This window comes from Emys orbicularis, chromosome 5 (genome assembly GCF_028017835.1).
Source record: "Emys orbicularis isolate rEmyOrb1 chromosome 5, rEmyOrb1.hap1, whole genome shotgun sequence".
Taxonomy (NCBI): Eukaryota; Metazoa; Chordata; order Testudines; family Emydidae; genus Emys; species Emys orbicularis.
In genome coordinates, this window is record NC_088687.1 from 26,088,882 (window position 1) to 26,105,233 (window position 16,352).

The 16,352-nt window shown below is 40.7% G+C and overlaps 1 protein-coding gene across 1 annotated transcript in view; it reads right to left on the bottom strand.

Annotated features, from left to right (window-relative positions):
* PTPN13 (protein tyrosine phosphatase non-receptor type 13) overlaps positions 1 to 16,352 on the bottom strand; it is a 154,618-nt gene that overhangs the window by 53,104 nt on the left and 85,162 nt on the right. The window contains exons 9-15 of the mRNA XM_065404715.1: positions 7,451 to 7,673; positions 5,129 to 5,203; positions 4,846 to 5,020; positions 3,448 to 3,601; positions 3,164 to 3,302; positions 2,458 to 2,610; positions 710 to 892 (exon numbers count right to left, since the gene is read on the bottom strand). Of these exons, the coding sequence (XP_065260787.1) occupies positions 710 to 892; positions 2,458 to 2,610; positions 3,164 to 3,302; positions 3,448 to 3,601; positions 4,846 to 5,020; positions 5,129 to 5,203; positions 7,451 to 7,673 (1,102 nt within the window). The remainder of the gene's footprint in view (positions 1 to 709; positions 893 to 2,457; positions 2,611 to 3,163; positions 3,303 to 3,447; positions 3,602 to 4,845; positions 5,021 to 5,128; positions 5,204 to 7,450; positions 7,674 to 16,352) is intronic.

Here is a 16,352-nt window from a genome sequence, read left to right on the forward strand (position 1 = left end):
GTTTGGGGGACCACACGGAATTGGAGTTAGGAGGAGCTATGCTAGGAACTCAGATGGCATTGGAGGCTAAAGGGAGAGAGCAGTGGCTGGGGAGTGAGCTGAAACAGGTTTGGAGGGGAGACACAAGTGAGGGGGCGGGGATGAGCTGCATGTGGGGGAGTAGAGAGAAGGGGCTGATCACAACAGGTGATGGAATCTGAGGCAGCAGAGGGCACCTGCAGGTGAAGGATAAACATGCCGAGATGGGTCCCAGAGTGGGGAAGTTAAGCAGCAAAAGGGTGAGATTGGAAGGCAGGGAGGTGCTTAACTGTAATTCCTGATGAAAGCACAATTTCCTTTTGGAACGGCGTTATGTTACTATAAATCCAACGGAGAGTAGGGAGCAAATCTCAAAATTCACAAGAAAAGGTGGCGGCAAAAACCCTTCAGGCCCCTGAGCTGTGCTGAGTTTGGAGCGCCTGTGACGTATGGGCCTAGTAACTCAGAACCTTAAACAGCAGAACCCACGAGTTAACCCCATGGAGGTGGAACTCCAGCTCCACAAAAGACATTCACAGATCACACTGCAAAATGCCCAATATATATATATGTGTGTGTATATATATATATATATACACATACACATACATACACATACACACATATACACACATATACACACACACACAAATAATGAACACAAAGCTAAAAACCAGATATATAGACGTACGCTAAAGGATATTTTCTTTGTTTCTCTCCATGGGAAGCGAAGTACGGGTGTGCGGACTCCATTGTGAACTTCGAAAATAAGAACTCCCTTGGAACACACGCCCAGCAGGATTCCAGTTTGGGATTTCTTCTCAGGCAACACCCGATGAAAATGAACGCCGTATTCCGTCAGCCTCTGGCACATCTACATAGAGGCATGTTTGTGAGACTATGAAGTTAAGGATGTTAGAAAAATCTACAGGGATACTGACAAGTTAAAAAAAATCATATGGTCACACTTTACATTGAGGTTCAATTCATAGAGGATTTATAGATGTTATAAACATGTTACAGACATGAGCAGTATGTGTGGTAGATAGTTGTGAGCACATTGGTAGAAGTTGTTATAAATGGCTATAAGCTATGGTAATACGCAATCTATAATAATTAACCAACTGGTTATCTAAAAAAAATTATTAAAGATTTATTAAACTATTTACAAGTGGAATATTAACACAAAGTTTTAACAGTCACATTTACTCTTATTTATGTTTCTAACACTGCTCTGGATTATTTGAAGTGAGGTGGAGCCAAATCTTTACACCCCACTGGAGGTTTTAAAGTTTGAAGAAGTCTGTCTCCCCCTCACCTTAGGTTAAACAAATCCTGTGATTATGAGAGAATTTGGGCAAACATCTAAAGATCTCTATGCAGATCAAGGACATGAATCTTCTCTGATATGCTTGACTGAATGCAACCTGGAAATCCCTTTGCTACAATTTTAATCCTTCCTGGTGACAGATAACTTCCCAAAATATGACAGCCTTGAATTAGGAGCTCCCGTCACATCCCATTTTCCTAATCTGCATGCAGATCAAATTTTATTACTCTTTTTTTTTCTGTTTGCAGTTTTCAGTTTCTAATGCTAAACGTTTGTCTTGCCTATGTTCCTTTAACCAATAGTGTACTGGTGTATTGTAAGACTACTGAACATTCATTTAGGAGTCAATACTGTTCCCATTGAAGTCAATGGTAAAACACTGATCCACTTCAGTGATGCAGGACTGGGCCCTTATAGCAGAAGTAGCAGCAAACTGTGTAGTTAAGTTTCCAAAATTGTTTCCTTTCTAAACTATCATAAAATATGCAGATGGTTGTATTCAGTCTGTCATCGGTCAAACACAGATTAATGTGTATGTTAATATGTACTACTAGCTAGCTTAAAGGTGATCTGCAAAGGAAAGGAAAGAAAAAAATTGGAGTTAAATGCCTGTGAGATATTTTCAATGCTCCCTGCTTCACTGAAAGTGTCCTGAAAGACACCATACTCTAGGATATCCTAGACATGGATAGTATGAGTTGCAATAAGACTTTGGTTATTTGCAATATCACGATCTGGGAAACCTTTAGTCAACAAATTAGGACAAAGATGATTTCAGAGAGGGGGAAATATATAAACTAAGAGTTTCCTTTATAATCGTACGATGATCTGATTCTTTAATATCTGATGACATTTTCGTAATGCACCCAGTGAAACAGCTGAAGGAAGAAAATTAAAAGCTTATCATGTACAATTTCCTTTCCTCCCTTTTAATAATTGCATCTTTTAAGCAGATCCTCATAACTTTTGCCCCTTGCCAATGCTGTTTTAGAAGAGTAACTATTTTCCTTTGTTCTCCATTTCAATTCCAGGCTTTTTATCTGTCCCATGCTCCTTGTACAGGGAATCTCACATGAACACAAGAGAACTCAAGAGCTGTTATGACTTACCTTCAAAAATTCTCTCTCTGTTTCTTTTTCAGAAGCACCCACATAAGTGCTATGCAGTTTGGGCAGCTCCTCTTTGACGTAGGATAGGTCTAGTTTCTCCATCACTCTAGCTGGTAGGTAATGTTCTAGTCTAAAATAGGACATGCCATGCACCTATAAAGTGAAGCATTTTTATTCTTCATATGTTATCATAAGAACAACAATCTTTTGTGTGTGTCTCTGTGTGTAAAGATGGGCTTCAGCTAAAACCATGGATCTGAACTTTCAGACTGAGTGGGGGGAAGGAGCTCAGACTCTGAACCCAGAGTTAGAGCTAAATGTCATTTTTGGCCCTTCTCTCTATTCTGCTATTACTAAGACACTGGGTTTGAGCCAACATCCATGAAATGGCCAAACTACAATGCTGGATCCAAACCCCCACAAACATTGGAAGGGACAATGGGTTCAACATCCAGATCCATATCTGAATTCTATGGCACAGGTTCAACATTCAGACCTGAAATTCTATGGCTGAGGCCCATCTCTGCATGAAAGCACATCTGTGTTCTCTCTCCACTAGATTTCAAACAGCGTAACAATTACAAACAGCAGATCAATTGAACTCCCAAAGAACTGGAACATATTCAGCCCTGAACTATACCACAGACCAAGTGCAGTAATTGAATAGCACAAATAGCAGTTGTTCATAGATGAATGTACATCCTACCTCAGCCTGGTAATCTCCATACTCAGCCTGGAGGGCCAGGGATGCTAGCAGTAAAGCTGTCTCATCATCACAATGCATCCTTTCCTCCAGGAGATCTTTCCGTAGCTGTAGATAATACTGGTGACATGTCAGAGTGTGCCTGGAGGGAAAACAACACACAATATTGCTCCTTTCAGCAATGCTTCTAACATTGTGCACATAGAACCTGAAGTGGGGGGAGGAAATTAAAGATGGGGAAGGACTCTATTAAGAGGATGATGAGAAAATAATGTTCGGCTACTCACTGTATAAGACTGACATCATCTACGAAAAACTTAACGCGAAAGAACAAGGTGAAGTTGATTGTGGCTTTGCTCTTTTTTTTGGGTTCCTCTTTCCATCCTTCCGGAGCAACTTTAGTTAGTTTTAAGTCAGGATCAACAAAGAAAAATTCATTGTCTGTAACATGGGTAAGAGGAAAGCATTTTCATAAACAGACACTTTCTCCGGCTGCAGAATTAAGATCAGCTTTACAATTTTGCAGTTTATTCTTGATGGTTAATATTCTATCAACTAGCAGAGAATTATAATACACAATAAAATGAGCTGAATGAATGGCTCAGTGGTTAGTAAGGAGAAAAAGTCTTTCACCATTTAAAACTCAACCCAGGATGTAGAGACAAGTATTTCTCTTCGTGATGGATATATGGTGGCCTACATGAAATGAGTTTGGAGGTCTTAATCCATTTCCTTGTGGTCAGAAAATTACATTACCAAACCCAACACCCCTGGTATGCGCTGGAAAATTTCAGTTTGCTCCCTAGCTTAAATGTATGGAAGAGACTATAATAAGTAAAAGCCTTAACACACTGAATAGGACTGGTTGGAACCCTGAATTCCTGTTCTGTGGGAAATTCCAGAAGTTAAAATAATCATTCCGAATGAGCATTCCACAGAGCGGGAATTTCAAAATTTCAGTTAAAAAAGTCTAAACTATATTTCACTTTCTCTACATGTTTCCCAGACTCCCCACGCAATATGGAACCTGCCAGTCCACAAGGTGGGGAGACAGGCAACTTGGGGAGTCAGAAGCCTAGAAGTCCCTTGGAAACCTTTCTGTCAATTTTGGCAAAATCAATTTTCTGAATCAGCATTTTCCTGTGGAAAGCTCTTCTGTTGGAAAATTTCTGATCAGCTCTTATACTGAATCACTAAGGGCTCAGTGCTGCCACCTGTATATTGACTAATACCTCTCTACACAAGTAGCCCTACTGATGTCAGTGGGAATACTTGCATTGTAAGGTTCTGCTAAGAAAGAGTAATGTTAGCAAAAGTATTTTGTAACAGAGTATTTTGATCAGACTCAAAGCCATCTCCAAGAGGTCCCTGTTGACCAGAAACATACAAAGTGAAAGACAACTTGGAGGACAGAAGAAAAGTCAAAGTAACAAAGATAAAGGGCCACCCTGATTCTTTTATTGTTATTCAGGTTGTGTAATACCATACTAATTTAAGCAAATGGATCTATTCATGGAGCAAGGTAAGGGTGACAGAGCCTGACCCTAAATCAATGGATTTATCATAAATGATTGCTCTGGTTTCCCATCCATCTCAAATCTTCCTTTGCCGGTCTCCAACACAGCATATTTAGCCAACTCGAGTAACTTTACACCTCCCCAGTTAAATTAAAACATTGTTCTTACCTTTTAGGCTAGCCAAGCCAAACAAGTGATGCTCCACTAAACCAACATGGGCTACCACCATATCAAAAACATCTTTGCAAATAGTTTTGGTATCACAGGTCAGCTCCAGCCTCTGCCCACTTAAAAGCATTATGTTTACTTTCCGCCTGGTATCCTCATTCTTCCCTTTCTTTGTCTGCATTTTGTGAAATAAAGTATCAGATCAGTCACATGTGTCATAAAGATGTATGAATGGTTTAATATATTCCTACTACAACTTATTGCTGAATAGACCATTTCTTACCAAGATTGACTTTGGTAGATCCAAGGAGATGAATGGCTCAATGGTCATTTTCACAAACTCGGGGCCAAAGAAATTCTGCAAATTACAGAAGTTTGAATTAACTCTTTGTGTTTCTAAAGCCAGAGACTGAGAAGTAATTAATTCTTAAAAGGTGAACTGGAAAGTTGAAATGAACACTGATTTAAACCCAGAAGTGTACGCTGAATTGTTCCCAGCAGCCTGATTAGTTGGAAGAATTCAACTGTGTCCATGTGACCTAAGTTACGTTGGCTGCTATGGCAAAAATATTTCCCGCACAACGTTATTTATATATTTCAATATTACACACAGCTAATTTACTCCTACGCGCAAGAGTGAACCTGCTGCCATATCATCTTCAGATGGCCATGCCTGATGTCTCAGATGTTTGGGAATCTGACATTCTCTGACACAGTTAAAAACTTCAACAGTCCCATTCCACCAGTGACGTGCATCATTCATAGGCTTAGTTTTATTAAACCATCCTTCAGTTAGACTTAAAAAAAATAAAATAAAATAAAAAAACTACATTCGCAGACTCATGAGCTAACAAAAAACCCTGATGCAACCTAAGGCTCTGATCCTGCAATGCTGTTCTGCACAGGTTGACCCCTGTGCCAGAGTGAATCCTCACTGAAGCGAATGAGGCTCAAAGATCTACCTTGTGCAGACCAGCCTGTAGGACTGGGATGTAAGTGTCATCATTGCAGGAGTTTCAAAAACACAACAGAATCTGGCTTATAGTTAAGTAAACTAAATAACTTTACCTGAGTTCAAAGCTGCACCAAGTTCTCAGTCCAAGTAGTTATTAAAGGAGGACACTGGTTAACTTCACTACTTCTAGAATATGCCAACTTCCCTGTTCTCTTTAGGAAGTCACACAGGGGTTTGTCTTTTGAGGGGGGAGGGAAATACCTGGAGGCCTGAGGTTTTACCTGCTAACATACAATATTCTCTGGAAGTATTTAATACAAATGCCTACATGGTAGCTCATTTAGAAAAGGAAAGCATTTGTGCAGTTTAGATCCTAGATGAACGACTTGGCAAAGTGCTGTGGGTCAAAGAGAGACACAGGGGGGACATTATCCTGGGTCATGAACAGGAGCCGGGATAGCCTAAGAGCGGTTTTATTTTTTTAAGCTGATGCAGTTCAGGGCACGCAGTAGCAGAGGGCCTCAGACTGACTCCTCCTAGCATCAGGCACTCTATTTGCATGTCTGAGTCTCCTTCTCTCTTCCAACCCTCAGACCCTGCCTACATTTCAAGATGGCAGGAGAAGGGCCTGAGCTCAGGAGGAGAAAGAGAAACTTGTACAGGGACTCAGTGATGGGCTGGCCTATGGCTGTGTGCCAAGAGGCCAGCAGAATCCCCCAGGCCCCGCTTCTCCTTGGTAGGCCTCCTCTTACAACCTGCTGGGGACAGAGAGAACCAAACCCTGTTACAAGGGGAGAAGTTGCTGTTGTTTTCAGGTCATCCTCCCTGGCCTGGTGAGGGACAGGGGAAAAGATTTCCTGGGCCTGTTGGGGAAAGTAAGAATCTACAGAATGACTAGGGTGAGCGAGAGAAGCGTGTATGGGGTGAAGATGAGATTCAATTAACAGGTGACTGGAGAACCAACAGAGAAAATGGATTCCAGAACCCGACAGGTAGTGGCCCCCATTAGTTCCACTATTTAGCTCCCCATTTAGTTCCAGCATCCAGAGAGTTTGAATGGAAAGAAGCATTTCTCACCATTATAAATCATGAATGATAACTGGCTGGGGGGAGTGGGTAGGGGACCGAGGGGAGGAACTGTACTTAAGATGGGAATGGCTGAGATGCCTACTGGTGTCAAAGCCAGACACAGTTGTCCTGTTTGCTTAATGATCTCTGTGCTGTTCGAACACATAGCATATGGAATGCCCATAAAAATGATTGAAAAAAGCAGAGCATACCAGGACAGTAGGAATGAACAACCCCTAATAAATTGCTTGTAGTGCCATTTGGCGGTGAAGTAGTGAACAGCTGTGACATTTAAGTGGTGAAGATTTGTTTTCGAATAAAACAATAAACTAAATAGGTCTCTTGATGCTGTTTTAGGATGCATGGGTACAGAATCCGCAAGGCTTACACGAGGGCTTTCTTTCCAATCAGAAAAACCAGCCAACTTTATATTTATTTTGTGAATGGCAGCTTCGATTCTGGACAAACAGAAGTGACTTTGGAACTCTAAACACCATAGACTTGAATTTCAGTCTTTAAAATAAGTTGAGGCAATGCTCCACCGAAACGAACATTAGGAGTGCAAATATGTTAAAATGTTACCCTCAGTTTTCTTTGGGTCATGGCTGTTTCCAACGCTATCTCTCTCAGAGGGTCTCTAGTGATGTCCAGCATTGATGTCCTACTCAGGTCTCCTGGGTAGAGGCTTAGTCGAGACTGCCTAAGAGCCATTCTAGCCTGCAGCTGTATCATTTCCTCTTCTTGACGCTTTAACATTATTTCTTGGCTTATCAGGCTGCCTTCAGGTGCTGCTTCATACTGCCTACTTAGTTGGAGGGGAGGAAAAAGATACAGTTATGATTAAAATACAGTTAAGCACTAAGACACCATGGTGATGGGTACAGAGTAAGAACCTAGATGAGACAAAGCAGGAAATCTGTAGTGTAGTGTAATTATTTTTTGTGACATTTATTTATTCAGCAACTGAGGAGTTAAGGCAGAGTATTCCTGGACTGAAACAGCCTACAGCAATATATTAATATGGAAAATACCAGGAATACTCCAAGTTTCCACCACTGTTGGTCATTTATTGTATGGGAATAAATGTGCAATTGCAGTCTCTCTACCAAAAACACAATGCCACCAAAAAAACAACGAATCTATAGCTGGAAAAAAAACCTAAGAGTGTTCTGAAAAAGATCAGACCTCTCTTTCCAGCAAGAGGAATGGATAAGTATGTTTTAAAATCTGGCATTTAAAAGTATCCAGAATGCATAAACTAGACAGCATTTAATAGGCTTACATAATACTTCCAACTATATTTCTGTAGCAAGTCTCTATTAATTACTTAGATGGGACTGTAAGACAAAACAGCTTTGCCCGAATCAGATACAGTTCAAAACATTTGGCATTCAGATTCCTGTAAAATGTTGTATTTTAACATTGCTCACTCTGCTGGAAAGGGAGATCTTGTCTTTTAAAATCCGATAAGTCAATCTTGCCCTTTTGTTGGCTTTTGGTAATGTCTATATAACAAAGAGTCTGGGGGGCGGGGGGGGGGGGGAAAGACATTTCTCCTAAGTGGTATTTGTGAAAGACTCAATGCCTCCCACGCATTTGAGGGCAGAGAAAGCTCTGAATCAAGTACTCTAGCCATCCAAGGAGCCTGCCAGGAAAAAGAGGAAAGAACTACTTTTCTTAAGTCAAAAAACAAAAACAAACCCCAAACCACCCAAAACACAAAAACAAAACAAGAACAAAGTCATCACAAGAAGGAAAAATATACTTTTTTGGGCAAAAGCTATTTTCAAGACTTCTTTATACATCAAAAAAGGGCACAAATATACTTGATTTCTTCTCTTTTGCAGGCTGCTTACTCAGAAGGAATCAAATGTGTGTGGTATATATCCTTGAGACCCACAGCCAGGACATTTCCATTGGTGAAAAGCACCCCACCTGCTCCCTCGGCTGGGAAGGGGAAGTCCTATAGCAGATAAGAAGTCTGCTGGGACTGGTCCCTGCGTGGGTGCAAATGAATGGGGCAGGGCACACCGGGGCATTTCCCTCCAAAGGTATGTCTACACTGAAAATTAAGGCGTAATTGTAGTGCAGGTAGGCAAATCTAGCTAGCACAGGTAACAATAGTAGTGAAGATATAATGGCAAAGGCTTCAGCACTGTTTGGCTGCCCCAGTACAAGCCAGGGACCCTGTGTATATACTTGGGTTGCTAGCCCATGCCGCTGCGTCTTCTCTGCTATCTCACTCATGCTAGCTAGATTAAAGCTAGCACCGGTTTAACTACCCGGACTACAATTACACCTTACATCTGCGCTGTAGACATACCCGGTCCCCAAGAGAGCTCCCTGAGGCACATTGCCTCCTGATGCTCTTGCTGGGGCACCAACCAATCTCTTGGATGTCATAATTTCACTCATTCTCCAGTCCCGCAAGCAGTTCCTAGCCAAAACAGGGAAGCCAAGCCCTGACGTTCCTGATGTTAAACACATACAAAAAGAGGGGGGGGGGGCAAAAAAACATACCCCAATAATACCCACACTCACTCACTCTCTCCTCTTCAGGCCATCTTTATAGATCATAAAGCAAATAAAAAGCATGCTCACAACATTTTTTTTTTAATCTTTGAGAATCATCTTTAAATTTGAAGGGATGGAGGAGGTCAGAGAGCTTTGTATACTTCTAAAAGAAACTCTTGTTAGCTTTACATGTATGTTAATTGTGACCAACTACTAGGGTGATGGGTATCATAGAAATAAATCATCTTAACAGTTACATACCACAACGAATTATGAATTCAGATAATTACACCTTTGTGAAACTGTAGTTAAGGTTTTCCATTATTATTTATTACTATCAAGGGTAAACACATGTCATAAAAATACAGTCTTTCACACTAAAATCTGATTTACAGCCTTCTAAGGCAAGAAAAGAATATTGTTATATATATTTAGACTTAAAAAATTAATTGTTAGATCTAAAAAGCAGACGTATTTAGAACAGATAAAACCAGCTAAGGAGATGGTGCATGTTATGGAAAAGTGTGTGTGTGTGTGTGTGTATATATGTATCTGTGTGTACACACACACACACACACACACACACACACACACACACACACACTTACTTTTCCATAGCCCACGAAAGCTTATGCTCTAATAAATTTGTTAGTCTCTAAGGTGCCACAAGTACTCCTGTTATTTTTGCGGATACAGACTAACACGGCTGCTACTCTGAAACCAGTGATTCTAATGAATACAATGCTAAGAATAGGTCAACTATGTCTTCATAAAATCTGGATATTCTGTTAAATCTGCTTCACTCTGGACATTAAATGGCATAGAAAATTCTCACAACAGGAGGGATTTAAACAATCAAAAGCAAATTCAGTCATTTTTGAGTTGCAAGCATGCTAACAAATTGCTTAAGATACTAGTGTGTTTCTTTAAATGGAGGCTTGGGTGAAAAATAGAGTATTTACAGAAAAAGCTATTTACTTAATCACCTAATCTGCAGCTTCTATTATATTGTTTCCCCTCTCACATCTCCACGCTTTGCTCCATCCTACAGCAGACCTAAGAGAATGTTCATGCAGGGTCAAGTAATGAGATAAGGCCTCAGTCCCACAAAGAGTTACACACATGCTTATCTTTACATACAGAGTAGTCCCCTGCTGTGAAACTATTAAAGTAGTTCCCCATTCCTGCTGTGGAACTATTCACAGTGGACAAAGTTAAGTATGTATATAAGCCTGGGTGGGATCAAGGTTAAAGGTTGGGCTTTGGCTGAGATAAGCCACATTTTGAACACGAGTATCTCTGAGAGTTAGCAAGTGGGATATGAAAATATGAGATAAGTTTCAACAGGCTATATCAGGAATTGTTTGCCCCTCAAATTGAAAAATGACTTTTTAATAATATATCTACACTATGGTGACTAACTTTATTATTTGGAAAAAAAAATATACCTATATATTCATTTATTTTTGAGGTACAGCCTGTGTATAATACACTTAAGCAGATCCACCACATTTTTATTAAGGGTTTGTTTGCTTTTTACATTTAAAGCTTGGAGATATATTGGGCAAATGCAACACCTGCACAGATGCAGCTGACTTAACTGTTAAGGTAAATGAACTACAAATAGAGGACCCTACCTTTGCAATGATTTACATAGGGAGCTAGCATGATTCAGCAGATAGGTCACCAGACTGGCATTTCCCTCCCATTAAATGGAGAGGATTCCTGCTGCTGACCAACTTTTGTAAAGAACTTCGAGATGTACAGCTCTTTGCAAGGGCCAAATATTATGATTGTGCCAAAAATCCCCTGCTGCACTACAACATGGTACAACCGCATAGCCTAGGGCCACAATGTCAGCCTGGATTTTCAGTCACAACCCTTTGTTTCTTGGTCTGTGAACTGAAGTCAGATCTCAACGAGTTACTTATTAGGAGTGCTGGTGGATGACAAGTCAAGTGCAGATTAATTCCTATAACAGTGGGAAATGAGTTAACTTATCACCCAATGTACTTACCAAGAAATTAACAGGTATTGGATCAGAGAAGGAAGCTGGGGAAAGAGATGAATTAGGTCTTATCTAATGAACAGTGCAGCAGAAGGATCAAGAGCAGAACTGATTGAGATAGGACATACTGAGAGGGATAGAGCTGGAAATGGAAACCTATCAGCTACTTGGAAAGGAAAGGCAGCAGTGGGAGAGGGGGTAGATCCGTATCGGCTGCTGCCCCTGGAAAAAGAAAGGAAGCAGAAATGAAGAAGAAAAGAGGAAAATAGACACAAAGGAAGAATATACATTGCTATGGTACTGACACCATTCCAAGAGGCTTAGACAGAGGACACTAGCAATACCCATCACAGAACACAAAAAGGATTAAAAATATTCTTAAGCAGTTGAAATGCCTATGGTTTCTGCTAGCTTATTACTAGACCGGCCCATGTGAACAGCACACTTTTGATAGGCTGAAGATTCTGAACAACTTTACCAATCTTCTGACACAATCTATATATTTCTATTATCCCAAGTTTTGCACCTATTACAAACCTGCTCTTTTATAATGGTTGTTGCAAGTATAATTAAGCAGGCTGCCCCTAAGGGTATGCTACAAGAGCAGTGAATTTTATGAACAAGATACAGAGATTTGTGTTTGTATAGAGATTATCTCTGAATAGTGTCAATCAAAACAAAGAAATGTGCCATCAAATGCTAAAGGGACCACTATACCATAACTACTCATATACACTTCACAGTACCCTGAACTCACAGGACAAAGAAAGAACTAACAATTACATGCTAGATTCCAGCCAACTGGACATTTTTCGTGGATGGATGAATAGGGCAGGGTTGATTTACAACCCCAAGTAGGGAACAGCATCTTGAAAAAATTAAAACCTGGCAATCTGCTCTCCTTAGAGGTGTGTGTGTGCAGAGGGCCGGGTGTTGCGGCACGGAAATGTACTTCAGTAGCTGTAAATTTCCATAATATGAGAAAGTGAATCTGAACTCTGAGAAGTGTTTTTGTAAAAATGCACCTTCTTACTTCACAGATCTGCTCTCTGAGCTGTACTGTAAGTGCTCTCTTCAATGTCAATAAGAAATTATGGCTACTTTTTACACTTGTAAGCACTGCAAAGTCCATACATCTATTGGAGAGTGAACTTTTTTCTATTCTGCCTCATACAATCAATAGTAATGTTAACTAAGCTTCTACTGCAGGATCAAATTCTGATCTGGGTTTTATCTGCACAGCTCCACTCTTTTCAGTGGGGCTTCTAAGTTATAATTGAGAGCAAAGTGTGGTTTCAAAATCATTATACTTTAAGAATCCAGTTTGACTTTCAGACCTCAGATGCATTTGCTGGCCTGGCAGTTAGAAAAGCCATGTCTGAACTTGGGAAGAGAGCAAGATTATGGAAATCATTAAAAACAATAAACATGGTACCCAACATTGCCCTTTTGAGTACTTTTTCAGAGAAAATAGCACTTTAAGCGAAAGTGGAACGATGGGCCCAAACAAACTCTGGATCCAAATATCACTGAATCTAAGATCAGAACAGCTCTGAACTTTCCAGCTCAACTCATCTCTAAGCAAAACAAATGATTTGCATTTTCAAAGCAATATTTTCCCCTCTAGATTTCATATAATACAAATTACTACCATTAAATTTACTAATCTTAAAAGAGATATATAAAGGAAAGCAAGACAATAAAGTGAACTAAGAGAAAGCATGTTCTCACTGCCTTAAAGAAGGACCTTTCACTGGTCAAATTGGCAGCACTTCAACAGTCTGAGTCACTTTCATATCACACATTCCTTACCATATCCGAAATGCCTTGTAAATAAAGCAAAAGATCTCACCCTCTCTCACTGCCTACCTACTACTGCTGCTTTATCCTGCAGTTCAGTCATAATGTCCAATCTGTGACTTCACCACCATTTCTATGATAATTCTCACAGGACTTAGCAGCAGCAGAAGTAGTCAAATAGAGGAAAATGATGGTAAAGGAAATGTAGAAAATTATAAGATTACTCTTTGTGTAGAAAATAGTTTCCTTTTTCCCATTTACTCTGGTAGGAAAGTCTCTTTTGATTTGGAGTTAGGATAAGAAAAGACACCATAGAAACATACAACACTATTTTCCAATGGGACTCCACGAAACAGGAATCTGTAGCAGATTACTATAAAACTTGCCTTAAAAGCTCATGAACTGGCCAAAAATCTCCTACATCAAGAAGAACCAGATCCCTAATACATTCTACACACCTACTGTTTGTGTACATGTCTATACATTACATACACGTGCATGCACTGTGTGTGCAAGTATATATAGTCATGCAACACAATATGTGTCTGCTCAATTCCTGCAGAATGTCTCCTACACACTAATACACACACAAATAAACAAAACATTTTGTACAGAATAATTTCACACACAATACACATGTAAAAATGTGATAGCTGTCAAATGAAGCATTGAAAAGTTTGGAAATGTCAAAATTAAGATTGCTCATGCAACTTTAATTCTGCTCCTTTGGGCATATGTGTTAAGACACAATTTTTAATTACATGAGCACCCATTTGTCCATAGGACCACTGCCTCATTCATGGCACTGAGTGTATGGTGCACAATGCACAAAGTAGGTATTCAACTTTTATTTTCATCTCACTGTCCAATGTGTGGCTCTCTGCTTTGGTCACTCCACACCATCCTAGACATGAGGGATTCTCTGGTCCTTTTAAGGAGCCCTTCTACAGTCACTGAAATGGCTCCCATTTCCAGATGTACTTTCCCTTTCTGCATGGGATGAGGTAGGACTGCTTTGCAAACTGTACCTTAATACGTATGTGCAGGAGCGCCGCCAGCTTTTATGCCGCCCTAGGCGGCGGAAGGTCCCGCCCTGAAATGCCGCCCCCCCCACAGGTGGCGGAAAGTCCCGCCGCCGAAATACCGCCGCGGTCGCCGCCCCTCCAAATTGTAGTGCCCTAGGCGACCGCCTAGGTCGCCTAATGGGTTGCACCGGCCCTGCGTATGTGTTCACAGACATCTTACAGAATGAGGCAGGGATCCTGCCACCAATATACCCCAAACAGTTGAGGCCAAGAGTTGTTAAAATGGTATTTTCCCACTCTCTTACTATACAAAAATATCTGAACCACTTTTGGTTGTACTTTCCAGAGTGATTTGTCATCTGGCAGAGAGGAGACATGAGAAATTTAAGCCTGAAAGGTGAAAGTTTGTGAAAGCTTTAAGCAAGTGAAAAAAATGGCACTTTAGAATGGAAACTCTTATATAACCTTTAGTATATAGCAGATGTTGCAACATACTCTAGCTAGAAGATACATGAAGTAGGACCTGCTTTTTCAATTATACCAATAACATGCCATTTTAATGAGAAAGCTGACAGGAAAAATAGTTGTATATAGTGTTGTTGTAGCCATGTTGGTCCTTGGATATTACAGAGACAAGGTAGGGGAGGTAATATCTTTTACTGGACCAACTTCTGTAAAACCGTCTCTGAGCGCACACCCCTAGTTGTCACTTACTATCCCACATTGGAACCCATAGGGAGTATCATCAAACAACTACAACCCACATTTGATGAGGACCCATCCTGAAAGAAATCTTTCCTGAGCCCTCTCTTCTGGCCTTCAAACAACCCATCAACCATTTCAAGCTCATCGTCAGAAACAAGCACCCCTCTGACCAGGACACATTAACTCAAAGTGACACCAGACCCTACCAGAAAAACAGATGCAAAACCTGCAGACATATCTCCACAGCTACAATGATCAACACTCCTCACAACATGCCTTTCAAGATGTCTGTCACAACATATGGGGTACCTCATCCAGTGCACGAAATGCCCCAACAACAACTATGTGGGTGCAACCAGTCACTATGCTCTCGAATACACTCACACAGGAAAACGATAAAAGACAAATATGCCCTATCACCTGTGGGTGAACACTTTTCACAGAGAGATCACTCTATGGCCATGTCTACATTTCACTTTTGTCATCGCTCAGGGGTGTGGAAAAGACACCTCCCCAAATGACAAAAGTTGTAACAATGAAAAGTGCTGGTGTGGACAGAGCTTCAGCAGCAGGAGACACTCGCACAGCGATGAAGCTGCTGCCCCTTCTTGGGGGTGGTTTTATTTTGTCGCTGGGAGAGCTGTCTCCCAGTGACAAAAAGCGTCTACACTGCACACCTTACTATGGTGCGCCTGCAGTGGCACTGCCACACTGTTGTGAAGTGCGCAGTGTAGGCATAGCCTGTAGCTGACTTATCAGTCCTTATCCTCAAAGGAAACCTGCACACACTTTCACAAGATGAGCCTGGGAGCTTAAATTCATAACTTTGCTCAACTCTAAAAATCATGGACTGAATAGACATTGGATTTATGTCTTATTACAACAATCTATTACCTAAAAACAGCCCCCCTCAAAAGCTCCTTTCCCCTCCCAGCCTTTCCTCCCTATGACTGAAGGGGCGTTAAGAGGCCTCTTCGCCTTGAATGGTCTTTGGAAATACGTGTTAACTACTTATGCTAAACAATCTGTTCCAGCTTGTGTTTAGCTGTGACACTCTGAGTGCCTTTCCCAGACCTGAAGGAGAGCTCTGTGTAGCTCAGAAGCTTGTCTCTCTCACCAACAGAAGTTGGTCCAATAAAAATATTACCTCATCCACCTTGTCTTAGGAAGAAACAGTGTCCACTCTACAGTATGATACATTCTGGTGACTGTACACCATGGATAAAATGGCCCTACCAGTCAGTTTAAAATTATGTTTGGTGTTACCTGTACAGACAATGAACAATAGCTTATAGTCATCTGTCTGCTGTCTGCAGTAACTATCCTGCTGCATGGCCCTTTGACTCATTCAGCAGTCACATTATAATAAGGGAATGATCCAAAAATGAACAATTTTGCTACAGTCCTTCAGTGTGTCGACATTTTCAATAAT